Source organism: Crassostrea angulata, chromosome 1, assembly GCF_025612915.1.
Source record: "Crassostrea angulata isolate pt1a10 chromosome 1, ASM2561291v2, whole genome shotgun sequence".
Lineage (NCBI taxonomy): Eukaryota > Metazoa > Mollusca > Bivalvia > Ostreida > Ostreidae > Magallana > Magallana angulata.
Window position 1 is genome coordinate 3,126,789 of NC_069111.1, and position 25,853 is coordinate 3,152,641.

General features: G+C 35.6%; 1 protein-coding gene across 5 annotated transcripts; it reads left to right on the forward strand.

Annotated features, from left to right (window-relative positions):
* Positions 1–363: 363 nt before the first annotated feature.
* LOC128176421 (double-stranded RNA-specific editase 1-like) lies at positions 364–25,221 on the forward strand. 5 transcript variants are annotated; one of them, XM_052842747.1, is made up of 7 exons: positions 382–431; positions 1,259–1,362; positions 2,641–2,982; positions 3,514–3,570; positions 21,897–22,670; positions 22,888–23,562; positions 23,769–25,221. In XM_052842747.1, exons 3-7 carry the CDS (start codon positions 2,784–2,786, stop codon positions 24,287–24,289), a joined length of 2,226 nt encoding a protein of 741 aa, XP_052698707.1. In that variant the 5' UTR covers positions 382–431; positions 1,259–1,362; positions 2,641–2,783; the 3' UTR covers positions 24,290–25,221. The 5 variants fall into 5 exon arrangements, with proteins under 5 accessions (XP_052698689.1, XP_052698707.1, XP_052698699.1 ...); XM_052842729.1 differs by lacking the exon at positions 1,259–1,362 and having other exon boundaries at positions 364–431; XM_052842739.1 differs by lacking the exon at positions 382–431 and having other exon boundaries at positions 849–1,362.
* The last annotated feature ends 632 nt before the right edge of the window (positions 25,222–25,853 follow it).

Below are 25,853 nucleotides of genomic sequence, written 5' to 3' on the forward strand. Positions count from 1 at the left end.
CCCTATAAATCGAGTAACAAAACCAAAAGGTTCACTTTTTGTAAACCAGTCTGAGATGCATTTGCTTTATTTTATTTTGTGTTCCTGTACAGAAATTATTTTTATTCACTTTGAATATATCTATCTTTTAGAGGAGACCGATTTTGCTTGTGTACATAAGTGAAAGTCAATAACTTTTTAAAAAGATAATTGGTTATTTGGGAAATAAGTTGAATCTGTTATAGCCCCCCCCCCCCCCCAAAAAAAAAAACTCAACATGCAGCTTTAAGAATTATTTTGATAGCAGTTTGTAATTATTCGGACATGGTCAATTGTTTTTGCATATTCGCCTGTTTTACTATGTTCGACTAACTAATGAACGAGTTAACACAAATTGAACGCGCCGCACATAAAAAAGAAAGTGAAACTCGTTTTGAAATCGGGAATGGCAGGTAAAATTACGAACGTTATTTGCTTATTGATTATTGTTTGAATTTATTTTAATATACTCTTTGATTTTTAATCAAGCTTAGTTTGTTCGGTGTCAAATAGACGCATTACATAAAGTTATTGTGATTGTAACGCTCTTCAGTGTGTTATGCTGTTATAGATATTTATTTTCTGTTTTAAATGATTAATCCAACATGGCAACAACTTGTTTCGTTTTAAAAGTCTTTTGAAATCTTTTTATTTCCGTGTCATTTTATGTTTTTTCTATGTCTCTAGCTTACATAATGTCAACAGAATTTTAATTCTTCATGTGTAGTCAGAATAACGAAAACATCATTTTGAATCACAGTGTACTAAAAAAAGAAAAGAACGATGTGCTGTATGTCTTGTTTTCTTTGCATACTATCTGCTTGTTTTGATAAGTATATGTTTATGCTATGACACACAGTTTACAGTCAAGAAATAAGCATACCAACTTTAATTTGAAGATTTAATTGCGAAGAACAAAAAGTTATATATTTCCTACAGTGAAGTGGAGTAAACCATTAGTGTTTTTCTTTAAGAAACTATCCAAAACTGTTGAACATTCTAAGCAAATGTCAAACTTACTAATATCTCGAGGATTCATTTATTTCTGATGACAGTAAGCTGGCATAAGCTGACAAACACCATACAACCTGGACATTGAATAATTGTTTTGTAAATGATGAACTCTCTGAATCGAGATAAGTTCTCACTCTTCAAGTAACCAGTAATTGTTCTTGTGTCTTTTGAAATTTCTCAAATCAGAGAAGTTAATGTGTTGGGTTTGTTTCTTTTTCCCTAAAAGGCATTCCAGGCGACAGGATCTCTCTTAACTTGCATATGTTACAGAAATTATCCCGCTTGTATGAAATCTCTCTCAGCAAGCCCCCTGATGGATAGTTTGGGTTGGTGAGTTGTCATGGAAATTATTGGTCTGATGTTATATTCCATGTTTGTGAGAAATACTTCTCTCAAATCAAATCCTGCAGGTGCCCCTTTCAAGTTCATGTAGGCGGAGTCAAACAAGCCACTTGACCACATTGACAGTTGCAGGTAGAGGAATATGTGGGTCTGTCACAGACAAAAGTTGACATAATGTCACTTCTATATGTATACTGTCAATGATAAAGTACACCAATAGAATTAATGTTCAAATATATTGTCATTGATAACAACACTTACCAACAAATCAATTGTTACACACTGTGTCAAATATTAACAATGAGTAACAATCGCTGACACACTAGCAAAAGCACACAGACTCACACAAAATATGAAAAATCACCACTCACAAACTCGCACTGAGAGCCACACTGACAGACTCGCTAATAAACTTGTTAACAGCTTCTAATCTACCTAATACATACTGTCACTCTCTCAATGACAATCATGCTCACAAACTTGTCACCGACTCATTGATTTTGAGAAGACTTTGACTCATTTGCACTAACAATGACACTGACAAACTGAAACACACCATCACTGACAGACTTACACTGTCACTCCAAGACACACTGTCACTGACAGACTTACACTGTCACTCCAAGACACACTGTCTCTGACAGACACACACTGACAGACAGACTAACAGAATGTCACTCCAAGACACACTGTCACTGACAGATTCACATGCCCTCCAATGTTACTGTCACTTGGTCAGGTAGGCTTGCTGGTCCCCTGCTTGACCTTGGAGGGAGGGGATGGTTGATATAACCTTGGGCCATGACAATAAACAACAAAGAAACAGCCACTGTGTCTGTGACAGTTTCGACATTTATTCTATTGCTCTGCTGGGCATAGAAAACTGACAAGATTATACTCTGTCCCAGTTTGTTGAGTGGAGCTGTCTTGGTTCTCACAGTGCTACAAAGTGTTTCAATCATAGCTGTGCTCTCTTGATGAACTGGTGACAGAGGGAAATCTATCTACTTTTCTAGGTCCTCAGAAAGAGCTGGACAGAATGTCAGAATTGTGTTCATTGGTTTGATCTTTGTTGCTTATCAAAAAATTGATTACCTTTCTCATGATTTTAAGTGCCTTAAAATAAAACCTATCAAAATTTCATCAACTTTTAAAAGTTTGCATTATTTGGTATACTTTATAAACAATTAAGTCTCTCACTGAGGTTTGAAGGTATTAACACATTTGTTTCAACAGTCCTGTCATTATTTTTCTGACTGTATACAGGCCTTACAACAGAACTTGATGGAGCCGGGGGGTCCCAGTCCTACCCAGGAGAGGAGGAGGATGAAATCCAACCGCCCACCTCGGGCCTGGCACCTCAAGCTGAGGTGTCTCTCCCACGGACCCTCACAAACAAACACCCGGTCATGTACCTCAACGAGTTAAAACGTAACCTGACATACCAGCTGGTGTCTGAACAGGAAGTGGACAAAGAGAAACTCTACACCATGTCCGTGGTGATCGACGGGAGGGAGTTCAATGGAACAGCCAAGAGTAAGAAGCTGGCCAAGATGGAGGCGGCCAGGGTGGCTCTAGAGTCGCTGTATAATGCTGTGTATGTGCCAGGTAGGGTTGTTTATTCTACGTTATAAACTACAGATTTTAATTTCTCAGGATTTCGAAGACTAGAGTCATGAATTTCAGAATATTATTTAAGGAGAAATTGTTTGTTTTATTAATCAAGCTACATGTATTTAAATTATAAACTTTCTGCAAATCGTAAAATTAAAAGCAGTCACATTGAAATGTGGTCAGTATAATTTCCAGTTTATTCTTTCATCAATGTCACATGGTGTTAGTCAAGCTTTTTTTGGTACTTAAACATTTAACCAGAAGATATGTTGGTGGTGGATTAACAAACACAGATCCACCATTAACAACCAATCATTAATAAATAATGTATTAAAAAAATGTTTTCTTTTCTGTTGATTCACCCACATTTCTAACAGTTCTAATAATTTCTTCAATTCCTTTGACTGCTGAAAAATTGATTTTATACCAATGTGTATTTATATTAATGTAGACCAAGAAAAAGAATTTCAATTAATACATGAAAATAGATTCACAGTAATCACTTACCATGTTTTTCCTTTGTAGATCTGGAAAATCAAGTTAACCAAACTCAGGAGACAGCGGAAGTTCCTTGGGTCAAAGGTCAGTCAGTGATTGACAGTCCGAATTTAAACTTAGCAGCACAAGCCAGTGTGTAGCTACATGTATTAGATAAGTGAAGTGTTTGACCTAAAATTGGTGCAATGTCACTTGATTTCCTGATCAACATTACCTGTATTTGCAAGAGTCATTTATTGTAGGAACGACTCCTATATTGATACACACATAATGCATTTCTTCTACTTCTACATTTAATATAAGGTTTCTTCTTGATTTTTTTCTAGGAGTTAAGATTCGTTTCAGCTCGCCTCTTTCAAAAATTGAATGTTTAATGGTTTTATCTTGATAACTTATGATTGAAGAAGAAACAACTTTTGTAAAGTTGCATTCACTCTTAAAAAATTGCCCTGAGGTTCAGGCTACATTCTACATTACATGTATCATAAAAACCAACAAAAATATCTGTATATTTAACCATTACTTGCTAAATCCATTTTGTTTCTCAAATATATTGTAACAGTTATTTACTACTGCAGTTATATTAATTCTGATTATTCCCACTCCAGGGAGTTGTATGAGGTCTTATTACATGCTGCTGTGTAAGTTGATGGGTGTGTGGGTAACTTATACTTACAATCTATAGAAATACAGAACAAAAGTTATAGGCTTACAGTAGACAGTGTGAATATTGAGCTTTGTGCTATTTTTCTTATTTCTCCTTCCTTTTTAGACGGTGGCTATAAATAGCCACGGTCTATTGCTACGGTCCTGACCGGAAGAGTATTTCTCACGGGGACCCTAGCGGATAAGGAACGATAACTCTGTTAGGTATTCAGTGTTACAGGCAGTTTTATCTATGTGTCGATTTCAGACTGAGAACTCATTTTCATCTTATCAGATATTGTAAGCATTATAGCTGCTAATTATTTTGTACATACATTTAAATAATGTATGAAATTGTGTTTTATTTTAAATTAGCTGTTATACCCTGTCTGCTTACGCGGTATTGATAATTTATGCACCAAATGCCAGTTGTGACATTTAACTCTGTATCAGGACTGCATAAACTATATCACTGCGATAATTGGCCAAGAGATCTCACAATAATCGCTTCTTGTATTTTTAGGATGTAAACAATTGTCAGAAACACACTATTTAAACTGGTTCGCCATTTCATATTTCAGCAATTATGCTTCATCGATAAATTCACTCATTTTCAACGCATTAGTTTTAGTTGAAGCAGTATATTTATTTTGTTGTAGCTTATTCCAAAGAATTCACAACAGATACTGACAATGAATATAACATAAATTAAATTTTTTTGAATTTCAACCGATCAATGGCACACTTTTTTCTACAAGTGTGCATGTGTTTTTAAACATACAAAAACTTTAAATTTACGATACAAATGTGTTTAATTTTGGACTGACTTGTGATTTACAATGTACCTTATTTGTAACTCACTCAGTCTGTAGAAACATTAATTTTATTACAGGCACCTCAATATTCGTCATCAGACAATATTTACTACTGATGTTGACGCTTTACCTGCTGCTGACTTTCTATCAAACACGCTAATCGACTTCGGATTGTAAAATTGCAGACACGTGCAAATCGAGTTGCCATTTTACAATTTTACATGTATATAAAGAAACCATATTTTACAATGTTTCAAATATTTTCAGTTCAGATTTTTTGTAAGCAAATAAGGGATTGAAGACATATGCTGTAAAACGTCTTATGGATTTCACAGCGTGTCAGCTCGTGTATCTCTAATTTGTAGCAAACACTAGCTTTTTTTGTGAGAAAAAGAATCGGTTCAACTCATGCGATATTCCATATGCATTTATGGTACATTGTGAACAGTATTATGAAAGATATAATAATTTTGTTAACTAAACAGTTTCTGTCGAATTTTTTCACAATGAACTGAATAACGCAATTCGATGAGCGAAGTACAAATAGTGACTTTATTTTATCCATATGGGCCCGTCCCTGCTAAATGTATTTGAGAATCTTTTCTTTGGTTTTGGGGGAATTTTTCCAATGACAGATAACATTATTTACATATATACGTAAACATCGCCCCGTTTGTTCTCAAATGATTTTTAACTCGCCAGTACAACTCTATTATGAGCTTTCTTCGTCATTTGTTTCCAAGTGTTAGTATCATTTTGTCAACATGCATTTACAAATAGGCGGGCATATATATTTGTGCCAGTTTGTTGCGACTAGCAATTGAAATACACACCGGTCAAAAAGTGTCACAACTCAACGCAATGCTACATTGGCCGTAGCGTATACATCCATGCTATATTTGCGTTAAATAATGAAACATGAAGGCACAAAAATGTGCTTCATAGATGACTGTAATATTCTGCTGAGCTACAGAATTATAGCTTACCGGAAATATTGCCAGGATTTGCGAACCCTAGATCTATTGTCTAGTACATGCAAAGAATAAAATCAAATTTATATACACAACTGTACGGTCAGAAAAACGTGCATTCAACTTGGATTTTGTTTGTTTGGTGTTTTTAAAAAACTTATTTTGAATAATCAATCAATATTTGTTGTAAGTTTACTAGAAAAGTTTAATGTAGCAAGTAATTTATGCGTGTTAAAGTGTACTGAGAAGCGATAAAATGTACATGTGACTTTCCCGAATTCATTCAAATGATTTGAATAAATCTATAGCTAAATACAATAGAACAAATTTACTCTAAAACTTTGATTAATGAAACTGCCGCGACTGAATATTGTATGTATTTTTATACCCCCGCAAACGAAGTTTAGGGGGGTATATTGGTTTCACCCTGTCCGTCTGTCCGTCTGTCTGTCTGTCCGTCTGTCCGTCTGTCCGTCTGTCTGTAGACGCAACTTTGTCCCCCCTATAGAATTTTTTATTACTGCATGGAACAGTTTGAAAATTTGTACATATGTTGAACACCATCTGAAGGTGTGCACCTGCAATTTTTTTTAAGATCAGACAAGATTTAATGATTTTATGACAGTTTTCATTTTCCTTATTCTATATATTGTACACTAATGTTGAAAAGTAAGGGAGGTAATCCTTACAGATTTTATTAATTAATTAATAGAAAACACTCTAAAATATATTTATATTAATACATCCAGATGAAGTTTTTTGTCTTTATGTCTTAGTTAATAAAAAAAAATTATTTTTTATAAGTATTCTATGAACTGACAATGCAAAGTTTTTGTTTGTCAATGATAAATTCTTAGGAGCTAATAAGAACATCAAAGACAAGTGTGGCTGAATTCATTTGTCCCAAGGGAGCCATTATCTGAGCCATGGTTCAGATGGAGCATGTGTTTAGGGGAAATTGATAATCTGTAAAGTGGGTGATGGTTTTGGGGCTATTTTAAAATGTTTCATGTAAACCAAAAGGTCTATCATTATATTAAGGAAATAAATAATATAATTATTAATAAAGATGTTAAACTATTTTTAGAGGTTGTTTAAATTTATTTGTCAAGTAAATTGATGAAGTGACCCTATTGGGCATTAATTTAAATGAAATTCAAAATTACTGATATGATTGTAGTGTTTTGGCAATTTTAAAATTGTTTGTAATATTAAATTTTCTTTTTTTTACATATTTTTACATAGTATGGTAATTATGGTAATGTGTTGGGAGTTTATTAAATTTAACAAGTTCATCAAAGAAAATCATAGTCCTATGGGATCAATTTTCTGATATGGAGTTCCATTGTGCCATAGGAGAAAGTGAGGAAAATTTGAAACAACTAATTGCATCTGTCAAGACTCTTATTAGTAAGATATTGAAAGTTTTATCAACAGAAGAGCATTGCTTGGCTACTGGTATTTCTATTCACTGCAAAGGGAGGGGTTATTGTCATTTTGTTGGTTTTTCTTTAAATCAATTAAATTAAGAAAATATATCATCAAATACATACATTTGTAAATGTATTACTGTTATAGATATGTATTTACAGTGAAATTCTGACAATTTTGATTTTATTTTTTCTTTGTTAACTAATTTTTTATTTTTTTTACAATTCTAGAAATTTTTTTTGTATGTGTTCCAAACCTTTATTATTCAATTCAATTATTTGTCCCATTTGAAATTAGCCTAGCGGGGGTATTAGTCCCATTAGGACAGTTCTAGTTTTTTTCAAATTTTTATTCACTTTTGTTGTGAGCAAATGGAAATAATCCACTAAAGTTGAAGATAAAATATTGATTGACTCTTCTGTTTCATGATGATGTGCATTCCAAAAGCAATACCAGTTTTATCAAACAGTTTCTTGTAAACCCATTCCGTTTTCTTTACACCTAAATGTATTAACTGACCATGAGGACAAAAGCAAGTGTGATGGTCCACAAGACTGCAACTTTTTCCCCGTGAAGAAATTGAGGGAAAACGCTGTCGAGAGGGACAATCAACATACTATATGTATGCCCAAATAGTTAGTAAAAACCTGATAAGTATTTTATTATACTAAAGCTTTATTTGTTCTCGTTACTTTGAGAAATCTACAATATATTTAAAGCTGCTTGGTCCGATTTTTTTGTAATTACTGTATCAAATTTTTTTTCATACAAATCATTTATCTAAGAAAGTTATGGACTTTCTCCTATTTACGCCAGCAGAATCAGACTCCTTTCAAAGTTAGAAATGTTTAAAGTAAATAAAAATAATTTCTCTTTGGGCAAACGAATAACAAACCAAAATGCATCACGGGAATGTTTAGAAAAGGAAACCGCTTGGTTTCGTCCCCCGAATGATTGGGGTTATTCAACCCGCATGCTATGCATCGATTGTAAAGAAAGCAGACTTTGGAAATATTAGCGAACAAAACGTACACATGTTTATTTGTAATTTGTCTGATCCTTTCGACCTTTATTTAAAGCGATGTCAAATTCGTAATGCAACCATACCCGTCTCGTCGTCAGGGGTGAAATTTAACATGAGGCGAAATAACGCGGTACCTTTTAATGTCGTTTATTTTGTTAGCAAATTTTATACGTTTCTTTCTTCATTGAAAATTGGCATAATTGACGGGTAAAACTACTGCAATGTCTATTATTATACATATACTAAGCATAGCCATCGTTTAAAAGCGCGCATAAAATTTGATATAAAATCGGACCAAGTAGCTTTAAAGGACAATAGTCCAATCCACACTTTTAAAAAGTTGTTCCCCTTTGCGGGGTCAACCCAAAATTCAAAAGGGAAAAAACCAAAATTCCCACAATCAAATTTTTGGGCGTACTGTGATGAAATGGCTTTGGATTTTATTTATTCATTCAATATGTGGTGGCAACCCTTATATTTAATGAGTCATCCTGGGGCAATCAAAATACATAGTATTACCGAAAACGGGTTTTTAATGTCAACTGATATAGATACAAACATAGATACAAAATATACTTACAAACTTCTATATTACAAAGGCTACTGTGATAAATCTATGGGTATCCCCCAAAAGATGACGGCCAAGAGACACAGCATTTGTAAAATGTGGATTGAGATCACAGCTACGATTTCCACAGATTTATCCATGTAGGAAACTCACGACCAGTTGTGCGAGTAAGCATTAAGTATTAGAACATGTATACGATACTGGCCTTGGTTTTTGACAAAAATAATTATCATACATGTAATATGCTACTTTCAAACGACGCCACCATCTAACAGTACTTTCAGTACTTTGATTATTCTAGCAGCATTTCCAAAAATAGTCTAATTTGTGAGGGGGTGCTCTACTTGTTTATTTTATATTACATTTGTGTATCAACCACTAATTGAAAGAATAGGATGAAAAGGAATGTATTGAACAAGATACCTTAATTTGGAATAATGAATGAAAGTTACATGCACATGTGTAGTTCATGTGAATATTCCTTTAATAAGAAACCTTATTCAATATACCGTATTTTTCGGGGCATATGTCGATGTGGGGCATAGGCCGAATTGCTAATTTTTAGACAAAATTCAAGAAAAATCCTTAGACTAGCCTAATTGGGGGATAAGCCGATTTTCAATCGATGATTACTATAGTGAAAGTATGACCGCTGAAGAAGAAAGTCACAGTATTAAGTATATACTTTCAGAATATCGATGTAGAAAGTCAAAAGAGTAATTAAAGTTATTAGATTTGCTTAACATATATATTTCAAGCAATTTTAAAAAATTAATCTGTGTTTTGTGGCTGTTTGGTCTCTTCCGTATTCGTCGGTGTATCGTTGTGTATCGTAATTTTACATAGTGTAAATTTAATTGCAACACCAACCTCCGTGGTTCTGTCTGGTAGAACTAAGTATAATATTTTACCAAACCTTTTATATTTTATTAATACCTTATTGCTAAATCTCATTTAATCAAGTTATACTTTGAAAGCTACTTGTAAATACGGGATATGGCGTCCATTAGCTCAACACGTGGTTTCATATTCAAATAGAGTTATCCCCCGTAATCGCTATGAATGAGAAAACGAAATACCAAACATTTGTGTTCTTTCCATTAATTAATTAAATAGTGACTTGTCGTTATGCAGAGAAGTTGTAATGTTAAAAACACAGTTAATGCAATGAAGTGTAACGGTGTTCACTAGGCTACGTGTCCCCAGGCTGTGTTTTAGTCACGGGTTTCACACCTTTGTACATACACACGACACCAGAATACAGTTATTTCATCCAACAGAAAATTAATTGTAAAAACACATAGCATTTGATTTATTCTACACCCAAGACTAGTGATTCCTACGAACGCAGACATAAAGAATTCACCAAAATTCCGTCATATTACATTCTTCCCGGTTTCGTTTTCTCTTTTACTACACAATAATAGTTTCCAGGGTTCATACACGAACGTGGGAAAAAAATTCTTTTGATTGGGATTGTGAAGAAATACCTTGTACAGTACTGTACATTTAATTACTCACGATGTCATTACAAAAATTATCAACGGGACAACTATCGTACAATAGTTCAAACGGATGAAAAAAAACCAACCCTCATATTAAATTGCTACTACAGTACAACGGATAAAAACAGTGGATTTTATATTTTACTGTTAAATTTTTTTAACTTTGAGTCTGAGAATAGCCGTTCCCGGGGGATAGGCCGGGGCTCGCTCATCAGAGGAAAAAAATACCGGCCTATGCCCCGAAAAATACGGTACAAGTATCTTCACGATATTGCCATGATAAAAGTGTAACATTACAAAGAAATTCCCATACATGTATACCCTCCCCCTATCTTTTGAATTTCATAAAAAGCAATGGTTAGATTTGATCTTTTTCTGGGAGTTATGCTCCTTTTATTAATGCATATATTGTCGTTTTGTGTTGTGTGGGAGTATGGGGTATCATTTCTTTCATTTGAACTAATTTTAAAGTTCACAACTCAAATTTGACTATTTATTATAATTACAGATACTACCAATAACAATGTACATGTTTTCCTGGTTCATATATTTAGTTCCAGGTCATCTTGATGTCAGTCACTTATTTTGTTATGTTATGGCAAAGATTTGGGTAAAAATTAAATGAATTAGTCTTTCAGTCATTTTAGAGGGAGGAAAACCAGAGAGAGAGAGAGAGAGAGAGAGAGAGAGAGAGAGAGATGAACTTCTTACCCCACATAGGGTTGTAAATTTCATAGTACTGGTATATGGGATTTATTTCTCGTTGCTGATGTAAGATATGGACAGAACTTTTCTTGACTTAATGGTGGATTGGCCGGGGGTTCTCTACTTTGCCTAATGATGACTGTGTTGATTTTGTTGACAGGTATTGTATATATAACGGAGTTACAGGATTTCCCAAGGATGGGGTTATTCTCTAATGAGAGAGAAGAAGCATTGATTTCTGTTCCCTGACTCTGATTTAGAGGGTTGCATGTAGTCTCTGAGTTGGTATTCAGCCTGGATCTGCCCTTTCCAAGGAAATTTAAGCCACAAAAATAGAATAAACTTATAAACTTCACTAGTTAATTCCCAGGTCCTTAACCTCTCAACATTTAGATGATATACCAAACTTAATTGACAGTAGCATAATAATTGACTGGATAACATCATATAAATCATCAAGGTGCTATTAATGGTTGCTCACCTACCAGCACTGGGTTGTTCAGTCTGTTTGGGAGGTGAGTTGTCTGGGAGGTGAGTGGTGTCTCCCACGGGCCTCCTGTCATCAGCTGGCTCAATCATATATTCTCATTTGATTAATTGTATCTCTTCATATTAGATTACCAGATTTTCTGCTGGAGATATCTGTAAAATTAACTTACTTCAGGCCCTGTCTTTAGGGGATTTCTTCCCCCCAGACTCTGAGTGATTGGTTGATCTGTCTGTCAGAGGTGACCCCTGCTTGCATGAGGCCGGCCGCAGCTACTGTAGACATCTTCATGTGAATTTCCCTCACCTAATGTCTGCCTAATAAATGTAGAATCTAGACAGAGCCCTACATCATTTATATTCATTTATAAATCACGTAGCTTGATGCCAGGCCACTGTTCATCACTGCCCACAGATTTACTTCTACCATCTTTTGTTTTCACACTGTGACATGAAAATGCAATTTAAAAGGAAATAAAAAATGAAAAGAAAAGAAAAAATGTCATAGACAATCAGTCAGGTGTATCTCTGTCCAAAATGTCTAAAATATAGTTCAATTTTCATCAGAGAGAGAGAGAGAGAGAGAGAGAGAGAGAGAGAGAGAGAGAGAGAGAGAGATGGATGTCAGAGCTATTCTAGAGATTTCAAGAAAACATGTGACTTTGATAAATAAATATTATAGATATCCTCTTTAGCAATGAATAGAGCAACTCGGCCATGCCAAGCATTTAAAAGATGCACAAGATGTTTTCATGTACTTTAAATCATGCAATACTCTAGAGACAACTATGGATAGCCTTCAGTATTTACTTAGCTGAGGTAAAAGAAATGATAGATACTTACTGATTTTGAGATCAAGTTAGTATAGGTCAAGGTCATAAACAAATTTAATTCCAAGTAATTCCAAGTGGTTCTTCTTGATATAATACCTTGCATCAGACAAATTTATTATTGGCAGTGCCTCATGAGTTGAACAAATAATTTTTATATCAGAAACTCATATATATTTTGACACATGGGGATTATTATGTGTCAGAATGCATGGTATGTCATATCAGCATGAGGGACCCAATATCAGTCATTGTTGTTCCACCCAGGAAGAAAAACCATTTTTATCAATAAAGAAAGCACCAAAGGAGACAAAATCTATTATTATACTTTCATGTTAAATACTGAAATCTGATTGGTTTGGACGCAGTTGGTAATCGGTTCTATTACCCTCAGCGTTAGCAACACACTTGGCAACGGGTAACACAACGAATTGTTACATGCACGTAAATTATGCGCGTACAGTTTGCCGTAGAATTCAGGTCATTTCTATATGAAAGCAGTAAAATTTTCTTTAAAATTAAGACATTCAGTATAATAAAATAATTAGTGCCTGTTTGGGAGGGTAACTGTTGAAATTGACACCCCTCGAAAACCATTGTCAACCTCCGCTTCGCGTCTGTTGACAATGGCTTTCTCGGGGTGTCAATTTCAACAGTTACACTCCCAAACAGGCACTATTTATATAATGGTACATGTATATTTGTAACTTAAAAGGTCAAAGACAATGTTCAAGGTCAAGGTGAATCAGTGTCTGAAACGTGTTCTTGAAGATCTATCATGAAGAATAGATAAATTGAAATCATGATTGCATAAAGAGAAAAAAATAAAGCAAGCATCAATTGATGATTTCAATCTTTGATATGATGCAGGCAACAGTAAAGTGCATTTCATGTTTGTACACTCTGTGAAGTGACTTGTAAGGAAGTCCTCAATTTGCTTAAAAAATTATAATTATTAAAGATTGAAAATATCCCGATAACCCAACATGGCTGACCTAATCTGGACCTAATCCTGACAGCTGTGTTAACAGCCCCTTTGTCTACAAATATTCCCTCAATCTCTCACAAAATATCTTCATTGGTCTCAAATATAGCTGTTCTGTTCTCTTCTGTTTTAAAGTTTGGGTTTTGTCATTTTCTGACTTTCTGTTCCCTATACAATAGGGTAGAGCTCGGCTGAGTAGAGACCTGAATGCCTGGTACGTGTATTAGTTATAGAGAACTAGTAGTACTAAGCTTCTTACGGTGGTGGATTAAAAACCAGCGGTCCACCCAGCAAGGCCCGATTCACAAACATTTTAAATATCACCTTTATTGTAGCCTGCTATGGATGAGAGCATACACAGCTTAGCTGATCAGTATCAGGTCTGGCGATAGATTCCTTTGTTTTGATCAGAACTACCTCTGTCTTTTGTAACGGGAGGCTTTTCTGTTCTGTGTGATTAAAGGTAGGCTTGGTTTTTTTTCTGTGTTTTTGTTGGCTAATTACATCTAAAATTTTGACATAAAATAGAAAAAGATGAAGTCCTCAATATTTTGTTTCCGATTGTTTCTTATTACTTTCAATATATTCCTAAATGTTTCTTGTTTATAATTATGAAGGAATATTGGTTTGTATGTGTTAATTTTAGTTTAAGCTATAACCATTTTTAAATTTCCTGTACTTTTTGTTCTGAGTATAAATAAGGATGTTCTCATTCTTTCATTTCATTAGATATGTAGAACTACTTAATATCACTCAATAACCGGTTATGTTGAGTGAAATGTTTGATAGACTTTACGAACATACTCCGTTGGTCTCTAGATGATCCAAATTTAATGAGATATAGGCTGTTGATGATAATCTACAAAAGTTATGATGCAAGGATGAAAGAAGCAGTTTTGATCCTTATCAATGCATGAAAAGTTTTAAACAAGAAAACCTGCAGGTCTTCAGAAACTGATAAAACATCAATATCATAACCCCATCCAAGTCAAGTTCCAAATTTATGTTTATCATGTAAGGTTTTAACAAGCCCGAAGTTTTCTCTTTTTTAATCCCTTAGGCATGTAATTGATTTTCTTTCACAGCATGGTGACTTTTCAATAGGAACTGACTTTTTGGAGATATAAAATCTATATTCTGGATGTTGTCATTCTGGTATTTCATTAGATACCTGGGCAGGTATTTGAAATCGTTTTGAAGGCATCGATGGGGAAACATTCAAGTAACCCTGATTGTCACTTTGGGTGCATCTTGTTTACTGCATTCTATTGATCCAGATTTTTGTGGGCTTTTCTCACGGTATCTTCTCCCCAACTTTATTACTAGACCTTAATTGATGCTGAAGATATAATGTATCTAATTAGGGATTTAGTAATCAAATCTTCAGTGAATCAGCTGCATTAAGCGGTTGTATAAATCTTAGCAGGCGAACTCGGAGGTGGAAGTTTACCTCAGAGCAAAAGTATGCTTAGATTTCACAACTGGGTAGAGTTCAAATAGAATCGGCTTTCATCAAACAAAAGTATGCTCAAATTGGATTACAGGGGGAGATGACAGTGGTTGAAGAAGTTTGAACCGAGTGTTTCCTGATTCCTGATTTTATAAATTATTCCTATTTACCACCCATTGATTGATGTTTGCGAGGTTTTTTTTTCTTGCCAACCTTTTTCTCTTTATGACTTCCACTCAACGCACAGTTCTTCTTCTTTATTTTCATTTCCCCTGCTGGGACTTGAATTTCCTGAATCAGGCAAATAGCAATACTGGCATACCCCAACTCTATACCTTATCTATTGGTAACTGTCTGCTTTATTACAAAAAGATAAATCGAGTTCCAATAGCTTCCTATCCAAAAAATATTGCCACGTTGTGTCAATCGTAAATGATATTCCTGATTGCTTATCACTTCAGGAAAGTGTGCATGAAATGTTTGGTTAAACCTTAGAAAAAAGTTATAAGCTTTTGGAAGTTGATGAGCAGCTAATATAAACACATTATAGATCAGATCATGGATTCTTAGACAAATACTTGGTATGCAGAGGTTTTACAAGAAATCAATGTCTACATGTCCTCCAGAAATTACTTAATTATCATGGCTCGGAATGTATAATTTTGTCAAGACAAAGTTGATTAATAAAACATGGACTTATGTAGTTTACTAGAATTATTAGCCGCTACGGTGACGCACTTTTATTCTGACAGCCACAAGTACGCATTGTTTCATTGTTTTGTTTCCAGGTTGGTTATCCCATAAAACCATTTTTATGAAAACCCTTTATCTGGTAATCAATAGAAATGTGTATTTCATCAATTAATGTGATTACCATGCATGTAGTAATGCTGTAATACAGTTCCTGGGTAAAGGCCTGGAGAGACCCACTAATCACTTCAGATTGGATCAGAAATATAATACATTGCCATCCCAAATCGAGATTGTCTCGAGATGTTTGTCATAATTAAGCCTAGCTTTCACCTAACAATAAATTACTGGAGTAATGCACTCAGACTAGCAGGTTTCAACTCCAAGAAAATTACTCTCTGGAAACAGATCCGGTTTGGCACCTTATAATTTCCTCAGCCCCGGAAGACCAGTCTTGAGCTTCATAAATCATCACCAAGACCTTAATTAAGTTTAATTATTAATGCCGTGCAAGGTCTGGGAGAGTGTACACATATAACTCTCCTGTTTCCTGTGCGAGCCAGCAGAATGCAGAATTATCTCCAATTGTCATGATCGGAAACGTTTTCTTTTAGATTAAGGACGGTCTCTAGACTCTCAAGCATGAGAATTTTCAAAAAAGAAGAAAAAAATTACATGGTCACCGGTACATAAGTAGGATTGATAAAACTAAATACTTTTCTAAGTTTTATTAGTTTATTGAGGCTTATATCGGAAAATACATTGAATTGATTTGTATTTGATTTAGTAATTAACCAATTATAAAATTTATATTTTTATTAATTAATGTTTTTTAATAAGAAGATAATTATATATATATATACCGGTAGAGAGTCCCGTTAAAAGTCTATTGGTATATGGTATTTTTTAGAAAGTTAACAAAGTCTGGTGGAAAATCTATATTTTGATGAAAATTGAAACAGTATACAAAGGCCTGTGTACAGAACTTGAAGAATCGAAGCCTGTGAGGAAATCTTTGATGCTTTGATGTGACGTTATAGGAGCTCAGCTGGAGGCTTACGGGAGACACCGACCAGTGTTTATAGTAGACCAGCCCTCTATCTCCTCCCAGTAACACAACCATTTAACACTTTAAAAACTGCATTTTTCTTTCGGAAGCTGACACAATTGACCTGCAATTCTCTGTAATCGGACAAGGCTTGAGTCAATATTGACTCTACCAATATGTGTTATCAAGCCCGGTCTTGCGTTAAAACTTTTTCTTTTCTACCCTTTATCTGTCCATATTTGTTCAGTTCAATGTAAAATAGTAGACGGCTTTGGCATTTTGCTGTTTTTCTGGCGGTAACCAAAGGCAGTGCCAGATGTGCTTACTCTACATTGGCACCACAATCGTCGGTTCGCTCTTTGCACCCTTATACACACTGGTTTTTACTTCATTACCATTTCAAGGAGTCTCTTGTATTGAGTCGTGTGAATTTCAATTCAATGGTCTTTTTCACTGCAGTCACTCTTTAGTCTTATTTTGGGTTTTCAGCTAGTGTGCATATGGTTAGGAAATTGACAGGGAATATATTGAGTTAATTTGGGTAAGTTCATATTGAAATCATTCAGTATTTGATTACAGTTAATTTGTCTCTTAACATATTCGTAGCAGTGTTGTCTTGTTATTACAAGGTCACCGAGGTTATCCCTCTCAATTATGCATGACATTTATCATACCTTACACTGTACAAACATCTTTAATTCCACATGTAACTTCACAATTTTCTATTATGATACAATGCAATTTCATTTAAAAAAAAAAAAAATTCTTAATTTTTACACCAACCTTATTATTATTGAAATGATGGAACCTGTGTTTATTCTACTTCACCAGTTTATATACCGTACTATTTTTACTTAGCGTATGTAATTTATGTTGCTAGTTGTGCTGTCACACATACTGTAGTTATTACATGTACCTACTATGTACATGTAAATATCACATGCAATACACGCTAATTGTCTCATGCATTGGGTAAAACACAATTCTAAATGACCATATGTTCCATTTCTTTTCTGTTTGGAAACCATTACCAAATGAATATTTTGCTTGAAAATTCATTTCTGTAAAAAAAGAAAAGTTATGAAATACAATAATCAGCAATATGGTTGGTCCAGCAAATGGATAATGAAATGACACATTAAAAGTTTAAGCATGGATATTGTGACCACTAATGCACCATTAATGAAGAAATAAATATCTACAGCAGTTTTATGTTATGGAAAACATCATCACTTAGAGAACAAGAATTAGCAGGGCTCTGACCTCGGGACATATCCCTGCATGACGGAGGTGACGAATAGATTGACAATCAGCTATCTCAACACTTAGAACAAGGCCTGGGTAAAAGGCCTATATATCAGGCAAGATGCCTGCTGAATCTAACATCACTTAGCGGACACCATATTATAGCTGACCACTTATCTTGTCATCTCAGAGTCACATAAGTCTGCCCATGTACACCTAATGGTGCTGGGTCCATTAATTCTAACCCAATACAGATCTCGGAGCATTCTGTTAGCACTCTCCGGTCAATCAGTCCAAATGTTACTATTACTATCAATGCATTTCTTGGCCGTTGGATGTTTATTGAAGGATTGGTGAACCCTACATAAGGATTATCTTGTTAATTAAGAGATTTATTGATGTACATTGAATGAAATTTCTGCTTCTGCATCAACAATGTAAAAAGTTGAACAATATTACACACTTTAATAATTAGGTTGCGGCAAATCGAGATTCAATTTGTTGAGTATGGAGTCCACCACTTATAGATTGATCAATCTTTATTCCTTGTACAGTACAATTATATTGTGTCAGTGTGCTCAAATAATAAGAATTAACCATTAAAATGAAGCCTAATATTGGTGTAACAATTCCCTCGATTGGCCACTTTCTACCGCTGTCCCATTCATAAAGAGTCTGGTGTCCGGAATTTATGTCGGATTTTATATCGCTTCATTTCCGCTGATAAGGAGGGTGGCTAAACATTTTCCCCAGTGGTCAGAATTATTAAGTTACAGATGGGGGCAATTTGTACCGTGATCAGACCAATGAAATTATCTGACAGAAAAGGTTTGTTTATTAGATAGATCGGGAAATGACTTTGTGCTGGAATTGATGGATTTCTACTGCGGATGTCCTTCAATCCAACTGACCATAGAAAAGCTGTTTGTTAGGATAAACCTGAGCAATTCCTCTGATATCAAATTAATTCAAAACATCCCCATAAAGCTGCCCATCTGCCAATAGCAATTAAGTTTAATTCTGTATACTGTATAGTATAGCATCTTCTTCTCAAACCTATCGTAATTAGTCAAAAATGTACACAACACCTGAGATAGATTGTACCTTCAGAATTCTAGTGAATTAGAAGATATTGATAACTTTCCTAGAACATTGAGGCAACAGCTGCTAAAACTGAAGGACATGTTTGGTCTCTGGCTGTACCCCCCTCCCCCCTCAGTTATTGATCAAACAGTTACAGCAACATCCCCCATTCCAAGTCTCTCTGCACCAGGATCTAACACTTCCAGGAAGCCCTTCTCCTCCAATCTTTGCTCTAGAAACTTATACCGGCCTTAGGAAAGCCCCCAGTTTCTCTCTGCAAGGACCTGATGGCTGTGGATCTTCTTCAATTGACAAAATCTTCATTTCCTGTGCATCTGACTGGTGTATCAATTATTCAGCAGTGAAGACATCAGTTGGGTGATCAGGCCTGGGGGATGGTTTAGCATGGATTATCTAGGGCCTACTTCTATTATTGGGGATCAGGGGTATTCCCTGGGATTTCCAGGAAAAGCTTGGTTTTATTAAGAAGGTCAGTGAGAAATTATTAATTGTATCTGATTCGGAATCTCAGGGAGAACTCCGGTGTGTATTCTGTGAGATACAAGGAATGGTAGACGGAGGTGACCCCACCAGAATGTAAAGTATTTTAGACAGCATAGTTTAATGTTGTTTTCTATTAAAATAAATGATGAGGGCCTCGCAGCACTGACTTTGTACACAATGTTCAGGAAATTTAATTATAAGAGACATGACTGTAGTCAGTTCAACAGCCTCATCCTGATTGCCAATTTTCACAGACATGCTTGTAATTGTAACTATTTCTTATCGTTCTGTGAATGCCTGGTCAGACAGCTTTTTCACATGCTAACTTTTATATTTACATATATTTGTGCTCATTGATATGCTATCAGACTTTATAAGATTTTAAGTATGCTCTTATTGTGTGTAAGCTACAGTTAAGTTCATGTTATTGTGCCTGGTAAAAAAAATGAGGGGTGGGGTTGGGATGACTTGTTTGTAAGTAACTGTTTCATTGGAAGTGTGCAATTCTATTGGTTTGCCACTCTCTTTAAAGTTTAACTTTAGTATGTTTGAAATATTTAGTCAAGGTCATTTTCACATTATATTGAAAACGGGTAGTTGCTTTTGTGGCCATAAATTTTTCCTAAATTATCTCATTGAAAAGCCAACATTTTCTTTTTCATTACCTGGTCCATTAGTTTTTATCAAAACATGAGTGAATGTCAATGTATCATAAATTTTCCCCAAGAAACAATAAAGATGTTGGGCGTAACTTTTTTATTTGAAAATTTAAAGAAAATAAAATCTATATAGTCAGCCACCATGACGCCCCACTGTGGTGGTGAGGCATGTATAATGCTGCAGTTTGCATTGAGTGGCTCCGATTCATACGGATGGGATGCTGTGGATGATCCATGTGATAATCTGTGTAGACAAACCATGTATTGAATATAATGAGATGTCCTGTACATAGGGCAGGATTCCGTGGGGAAATAATGATGGATTGTTCCCATCCTGAGCTTCTTAATAAAGTGTTAGATAAACTTGTACAGCTGTCTGTTAACACTTCACAGGGCTACAGAGGCAGAGGATCTGATTTATAACATAAATCGAGTGTCTCGGGTCGAGAGGGGTGGTGTTGTGTGAAATCTCACTCTATAGAAGAGGGTGTCTCCTCCGGAACCTTAAGAGATGGGCCCCTTGTCAGAATGACACTGGAATTATCTCAAAGAATTGGCAGAGCTAAAAATATCAAGGATTTCATCATTTCGCATGTCGTGTCTGTAATTAAAGAATGTACTTTGCTTTGCACTGAGAACAGTCGCCTTAAGGATCTACATTAGAGTGATGATGCTTCATAATTATTTTGTTTTTTTGTAAAAAATGATTAAGCATCTATCAAACACCAAGAGATGTTGTTCTGTGGTTGAAAGGAGCCAATTTACTGGTACCAACCAGAATCAGCAAAACTTAATCTTTTGTTCGTTTTTCTGGTACCCAATTATCCAAAGAAGTCACGTCTTTTTCACGTTTTGAGAATTGATTTCTTCTTTCTTTTGTCGTGATGTGGAAGTGAGAAATGAGTATGAGCATAAAAATGCTGGAAAGGCATAAAGATAATTCCGCTATGTATGTATGAAATACAGACAGCTTAAATTAAGAAGTTTGGCAGTTCTAACTGGGGAGAAATTAATATTTCATTCCCCAGAAGTGTGTGGTTAATAATATTATCATCAAAAGTCTTCATTCAATTCTGGGATTGATATTAGGTTCAAAATGAAAACTGACACCATGAAAGTGATACGCTAGTGATGTATTCATTTGGTCAGGAGACATGGGGAATCAACTTCATTTCTTATAAAAGTATTCTACAGATGAACAGAATATTTTAAGGAGATATGACAGAGTGAAACATCTAGTTGTTGATTAGATGCCTGTGAGGATTTATTACATTGATGATTATAAAGATGTTTCTTAATTATGTTCAGTAACTAACCATAGCTCCCAGAAGACTTTCAAATTATAAGACATTTTCTATCTTTCGCTCCACAAGCTTAGCTGAATTTATGTCTATTCAATTTATGATTTAACTATATTTTGAAAATTGCAGCTAATTTAATATGTTTAAGAAAGACAGCTTTAATGCAGATATGCAGTGGGTATATGAACCTTAGGCTGCTTCAATGGAGGATTTTTACTTGCTCTCACACACTGCTTCAGATCTTATAGAATTCTGCTATGATTTCACTGCTTCAAATCTTGTAGAGTTCTGCTAAGTCGCTCACAAGCAGAGTTAAAAATGTACATAAATAAGACAGCTAACTATCTTGATAGTTTTTGTTTATAAATCATTTATCTTGGAGCGATGACCACCAGAAGTGCTAATGTAATGAATTGACAGCAGGTGCTTGTCAGGGGAAATAACTCTGTAATCTTGTCATTTCAGATGAGTCTGGTATAAAAACTGAAGAGGAAGAAGGGGAAGAAGAAAAGTCAGGCATCATGCTGGGAAAACGCAAGTTTCCGGAAAATGGGACGCAGATTATTCTAAACAAGAAAAGAAAAATACAGACTGCACCAGTTGCAAAAAATGCCCTGATGCAGCTCAATGAGATCAAACCTGGGCTTGAGTTTCAGTTTGTGGCTCAGTCTGGGCCAGTTCACGCCCCGACTTTCATCATGAGTGTAGAGGTCAATGGGACAAAGTTTGAAGGTCAAGGACCCACCAAAAAAGCTGCTCGTCTGAGTGCAGCAGAGAAGGCCCTGAAGTCCTTTGTGCAATTTCCAAATGCCTCTGAGGCCCATAAAGCCTTGGGGAGGCAAGTGGTTAATGACGGAGACTTTACATCGGACAATGCAGAGGCTTCAAATGACGTTCTATTTAATAACTTTGAAACTAATTCAGAAAACGGCTCCTCATGTGAGATTTTACCCAAAGACAAAATTGGCATGAACAATTTGCCGAAGGCTAGAAAATCTGTGGTGCCGTCCGTACCAGATGGCAAGAATCCGGTCATGATTCTGAATGAACTGAGGCCCAGTCTGAAGTATGACTTTGTGAAAGAACACGGTGAAAGCCATGCCAAACATTTTGTGATGTCAGTGGTTGTGGATGGGATCAAGTTTGAAGGATCTGGTCGAAACAAGAAGCTGGCTAAATCCCGGGCCGCTCAGATGGCTCTCACCAAACTGTTCAACCTGGACTTCTCCACACATCCAGGTAATTACACTCAAAACATTTCTCCCTGTAGGAATGTAAATCAGTTCCCCATTGAAAAAATATTTTTGCAATTTGAAGATGTGTTTGAAATAAATATCATATCTGATAGGAAGATAAGCTATGTTTGTACAATCATTACAATTTTCCTAGTAAACAGAATTCATTAGATAATTTTAATCATTTAGAAATGTTAAGATGCCTGCTATGTATTATTCAGGCACTAAACCAGTACCCAAAGAATCTCACACCAATGTTCCCCAGGAGCTGGCAGACTTAGTCTCACGGCTCGTCCTGGAAAAATTCTGTGAACTGACGGACAATCTGACCTCTCCGTACGCCCGGAGGAAGGTGCTATCAGGGATCGTCATGACAACCAGTGACAACGCAGAGAATGCCACGGTGATTTCTGTCTCCACGGGAACCAAGTGTATTAATGGAGAGTACATGAGTGACCAGGGTCTAGCAGTCAACGACTGTCACGCCGAGGTCATAGGTCGAAGGTCACTGATGAGATACCTGTACTTTCAGCTAGGAAAGCACTTATCTGGGAATCGACTAGAAAAGGAGTCTTCAATATTCCAGGAAAAGGAAGGAGGTGGCTTTAAGCTGAAACCCAACATTCACTTTCACCTGTACATCAGTACGTCCCCGTGCGGTGACTCGAGAATTTTCTCTCCTCATGAAGCAGCTCAGGAGGTGGAGGGTGGAGATAAACATCCGAATCGTAAGGCGCGAGGACAGCTGAGGACCAAGATAGAGTCTGGGGAGGGCACAATCCCTGTGACCTCCTCAGGGGGCATACAGACATGGGACGGGATTCTGGAGGGGGAGAGGCTGCTGACCATGTCCTGTAGTGATAAAATTGCCCGCTGGAATGTCCTGGGGATCCAAGGTAAAGTGCATGTTGTATGTCATTAAACTTGAGATGTAGGAGCTATATGAATACCTGGAATTACTTTCTGTTCTGTGGTGTATGTATGTTCTCAAAATTAAACAAAAAAGCTAGAAAACCACAATATGTATTGTAAGAAAAGATCTTTAATATGCATATAACTTTGTGTGATGATTTTTAATTCTGTGAATTCTTATTCATTGTAGGTAGTCTCCTGAGTCACTTCATTGAGCCCGTCTACTTTGACAGCCTCATTCTTGGTAGTTTGTATCATGGAGACCATCTATCTAGGGCTGTTTATTCACGCATATCAAACATAGAAAACATCCCACCCCCATTTCGTCACAATCAGCCGTTCATGAGTGGAATCAGCAACCCAGAGAGTCGTCAGCCACGAAAAGCTCCGAACTTCGCTGTCAACTGGTGCGTGGGTGACGCAGGTCTGGAGGTAATTAACACGATGACTGGTAAGACGGAGCAGGGGGCGTCCTCACAGGTGTGTAAACAGGCCTTCTTCAAACGATTCCTTCAGCTGTGTGGCAAAATCCCTACCCTCACTGGACAGTCGGTGACTCCCCTACCCAAGGTGTACGCTGATGCTAAAGTCACAGTGATGGAGTATCAAACGGCAAAACAACAGATGTATCAAGCGTTCCAAAACGCTGGTCTAGGACGCTGGCTTAAGAAGCCTATTGAACAAGATCATTTCTTTGTATCACCGAGCTGATAAAAAGTGTGTGTTAGATAGTGAATCTTCATGACCCCAAATGTTCAACATTTGTCAGACTTCATTGGGTGTTTTTCGTCATCCTGTTTGGTGTGTTATAATTGAGAGGGTCCACTGAGACCTTGTAGTGACTCTTACAGAAGATGAACAAGTGAGTTTTCGTGTCAGCTTGCTTCATCAAACTTTTTTATCAGACTTCAGTCATCTACCAATAAATGTCAGAAATGACCCATGTGGCCAATCCGAGCATTCTCCATTAGATTCAGCATTCCTGTTTGACAGTAGTGATTGTGGAGGCTCATCCTTTTTGCTGTAATATAAATGCTTCCGATTAATTCTGAGGTTTAAGACTTCACAGGCAGAAATTTGAGGGGGCAACTTCACAAGAAGTCGCTGTTTTTTCTTTTGAATCCTGTATCATATGTTATTAGTAACTAATTCTAGAATTTATTCCATTAACTGTAAGAACTGATTATGTCCTTGAGAACTGATCCCTGCATTTGATGCTCTAGGAATTATTTACTTGAGAGGAACTATTTATAGACAAACGTTAATTTTGTTTTATGTGCGAGCCAGCTGGTTCATAGGACCTAGTTTACCACTCCAAGTTGTCTCCCCTTGAACAGAGTTTAACAATCACTATGTATTACGTGTCTGAAAATTTGTTCTCTTTATATGTTTGTGTGAATGTGTATATTTATCAATTTGTCAACCTTGTGATGAGATCATTTCTACATTTTGTTGTTAAGGAATCACTATTTTTTTTTTTACCATTTTGTGAATGTTTTGAGTATCAAATGTCATACCAAGAAATGAATGATATTTTTTATTTGTCTACCAAAAGCAGTACATGTTTTGTTAAGATGTTGATAATGTAATTGAAGTAAGAAAAAGTGATTATGAAAATAAAAAAATGATATTTAACCTGGTGCGTTTGTATATACATGGTAACTAAACAAGCGCCTTTTCTACAAAATGTTTACATAACTGGAGGGAGGGTTGTGGTGCCTTATCATATCTCTTACAGGCAGTACTGAAACACCTGTCAGATATTAGATTGGATTTTATGCAGTCTTATTTCTTGGTTTTCAAATCATTTTGATAAGATGATCTATGAAAATATATGTAAACTAGTGTATTAATCCAGAGTGCATAATAATAATTGAAAGTATATGTATGAACAAACATCCAAAATATTTAAAACATAGGTCTGACAGCAAATTAAGATGTCCATTAATGGTAAATGTGTATGGAAAAATCTAAAATGAATGATACAAATTCTAAAATGTCAAAATCTATGAGGCGCTGTTTTAATATTTTAGAGGTATTTTCTGATATCAAAAAATAAATATTTGATATCAATAGTTCGAATTAATGATTGAATTTCTGATATCAAAAAATGATTTTCTGATATCACAAAATCGATTTTTTCTATATCTAAAATGAATCTTATTTTCTGATATCAAGAATTCGATTTTCTGGTATTAAAAAATCATTTTCTGATATCAAATTCGATTTCTTGATATCAAAAAAACCATTTTCTGATATCAGAAAATACCTCAAA

Bases quoted from the DNA above. Each gene is read 5' to 3' on its own strand.
- LOC128176421 (XM_052842729.1), top strand. The intron at 3,571-21,896 runs GTCAGTCAGTGA...TTGTCATTTCAG, and splicing joins GGAAGTTCCTTGGGTCAAAG to ATGAGTCTGGTATAAAAACT. The intron at 23,563-23,768 runs GTAAAGTGCATG...TATTCATTGTAG, and splicing joins GAATGTCCTGGGGATCCAAG to GTAGTCTCCTGAGTCACTTC.